We start from the raw sequence: 1,779 nt of genomic DNA, 5'->3' as shown, positions 1-1,779 counted from the left end.
TCTTGTTTCAACTTAACGTTTATCCTTTTCCTTTATAGAATGAGAAGAAACCTGTCCAAATGATGTTTAAGAAATCTACCTTTAATATGACTTACATAGGAGAAATATTCACCAAAATTCTGGTGTTGCCTTATGTCGGCAAAGAGCTGAATATGATCATCATGCTTCCAGATGATAACGTTGATTTGGAAACGGTAATGAGTGCTAAGCAATAATCGCACTGTGATGGCAGGGGAATCACATTGAATTTCTGCTTAGCAGTTCTCCACGTGTCCCAGTGAATATTTCTAAAGCGAGCATAACTTCCCATTACTGCCATCTTTACTGTGCAGCATAGAGTATTCACATCATAGCAGATGGTTCTATTGGGCAGCACTGTTCTAGACTATAAAATCTTCAACTCTCCTCTTCTAGGTGGAAAAAGAACTTACTTATGAGAAATTCATAGAATGGACGAGGCCAGACATGTTGGACAAACAAGAGGTGGAAGTGTTCCTCCCTAGATTTAAACTGGAGGAGAACTATGACATGAAGGATGTTCTTCGCTCTCTCGGCATGACCGACGCCTTTGATCTGGGCAGGGCAGACTTTTCCGGAATGTCGTCTGGGAAAGACCTGTTTCTGTCCGAGGTAGTGCACAAGTCCTTTGTGGAGGTCAACGAGGAAGGCACAGAGGCTGCAGCTGCCACTGCCGCCATCCTGGTGTGCCGATGTGCATCATTTGCCCCCAGGTTCTGTGCTGACCACCCCTTCCTTTTCTTTATCCAGCACAGCAAAACCAACAGTATTCTGTTCTGTGGCCGATTCTCTTCCCCATAGGGAAATGGTCAACACAGCATGTAGCTCTTCTTCTGTCTCCTACTGACCCACTTTTCCTCTGACACTTCGCAATGTGCCTGTAATCCAAAGTGACCTTTGGTGGCAATCTACAAATAAAGGGAATCAGGGGCCTAATTTTGAAATCCCATTTTCAGAACTCCTGTGTATTTGTGTTCACATGTCAGATGTTTCCTAGGATCTGAAATTCCAATTCAGGAGAGTCTGTAGTCACGTTGGCAGGGACTGCACTGGCGGCTTAGCAAATACCCCAGCTCTGAGAGGTGCCCCCTCCACTTTCACACCTGTGAGAGGCCCTTGGGTGTTCACTTTGGGCAGAATGCTGTGCTCGTGGCCAGCTGTGCTACTCTTCTCCAGGCACAAGGGGATCGATGGTGCTTCTCTCTCTTCTCTATTCAGTGGCACTGTTAGTGAGAGAATGAAGTGAAAGGCTATGAGGAAATGTGGGAAGCAGGTCTCAGAAACTCTCAGCAGGAAGCTCTATTCTAAAGCTTGTTTCGAGCTCTCTAGAAGCTAGCATAGAAGCAGGAAGAGCATTTAACTTAGGCCCATAAGAAATCAGTCCCTTTATCGTAGTTTGCATTCTTGGGGATCTGTGGTCACAGACCTGTTCAGATGCACAACCATCCGCTTTCCCTGAAAAAGTTAAATTGCCAGAGATGATTAGGGCCATTCACAGTAATGCAGTTTAAGACAACTTCTGGAGTATATAGCAGATGACTTTCTATGTTACTGCAAGTATTAGACAAAAAGAGGTGGCTAAGCCTTCCGCAGCCACGTGTGTTATTTGCTGGAAATGTGATCACTGCTCAGTGATACGGGGACCAAATGACGTGTGAGGTTCAAGTGGGAGAGCTGTGCTGTGTTCCAGGGGACAGCTGCAAGGACTTCAACCACTTACCTATTTAAGGCTGTCAGGAGCTCAGGCTCCCTCTAACTTAA

The 1,779-nt window shown here is 45.6% G+C and overlaps 1 protein-coding gene across 1 annotated transcript; it reads left to right on the top strand.

The window, feature by feature from the left end:
- Nucleotides 1-42: 42 nt before the first annotated feature.
- LOC105310356 (serpin B6-like) lies at nucleotides 43-967 on the top strand. The gene is made up of 2 exons (XM_011386546.2): nucleotides 43-194; nucleotides 415-967. The coding sequence occupies exons 1-2, from the start codon at nucleotides 60-62 to the stop codon at nucleotides 817-819; spliced, it is 540 nt and encodes a 179-aa protein (XP_011384848.2). The 5' UTR covers nucleotides 43-59; the 3' UTR covers nucleotides 820-967.
- The last annotated feature ends 812 nt before the right edge of the window (nucleotides 968-1,779 follow it).

Source organism: Pteropus vampyrus, unplaced genomic scaffold (assembly GCF_000151845.1).
Source record: "Pteropus vampyrus isolate Shadow unplaced genomic scaffold, Pvam_2.0 Scaffold2540, whole genome shotgun sequence".
In the NCBI taxonomy this organism is placed as follows: domain Eukaryota; kingdom Metazoa; phylum Chordata; class Mammalia; order Chiroptera; family Pteropodidae; genus Pteropus; species Pteropus vampyrus.
Note: the sequence above shows the minus strand (reverse complement) of the source record. Positions and strands in the feature narration are given on the sequence as shown.

Bases quoted from the DNA above. Each gene is read 5' to 3' on its own strand.
- LOC105310356 (XM_011386546.2), top strand. From the start codon at position 60: ATGATGTTTAAGAAATCTACCTTTAATATGACTTACATAGGAGAAATA. The intron at 195-414 runs GTAATGAGTGCT...CTCCTCTTCTAG, and splicing joins ATAACGTTGATTTGGAAACG to GTGGAAAAAGAACTTACTTA.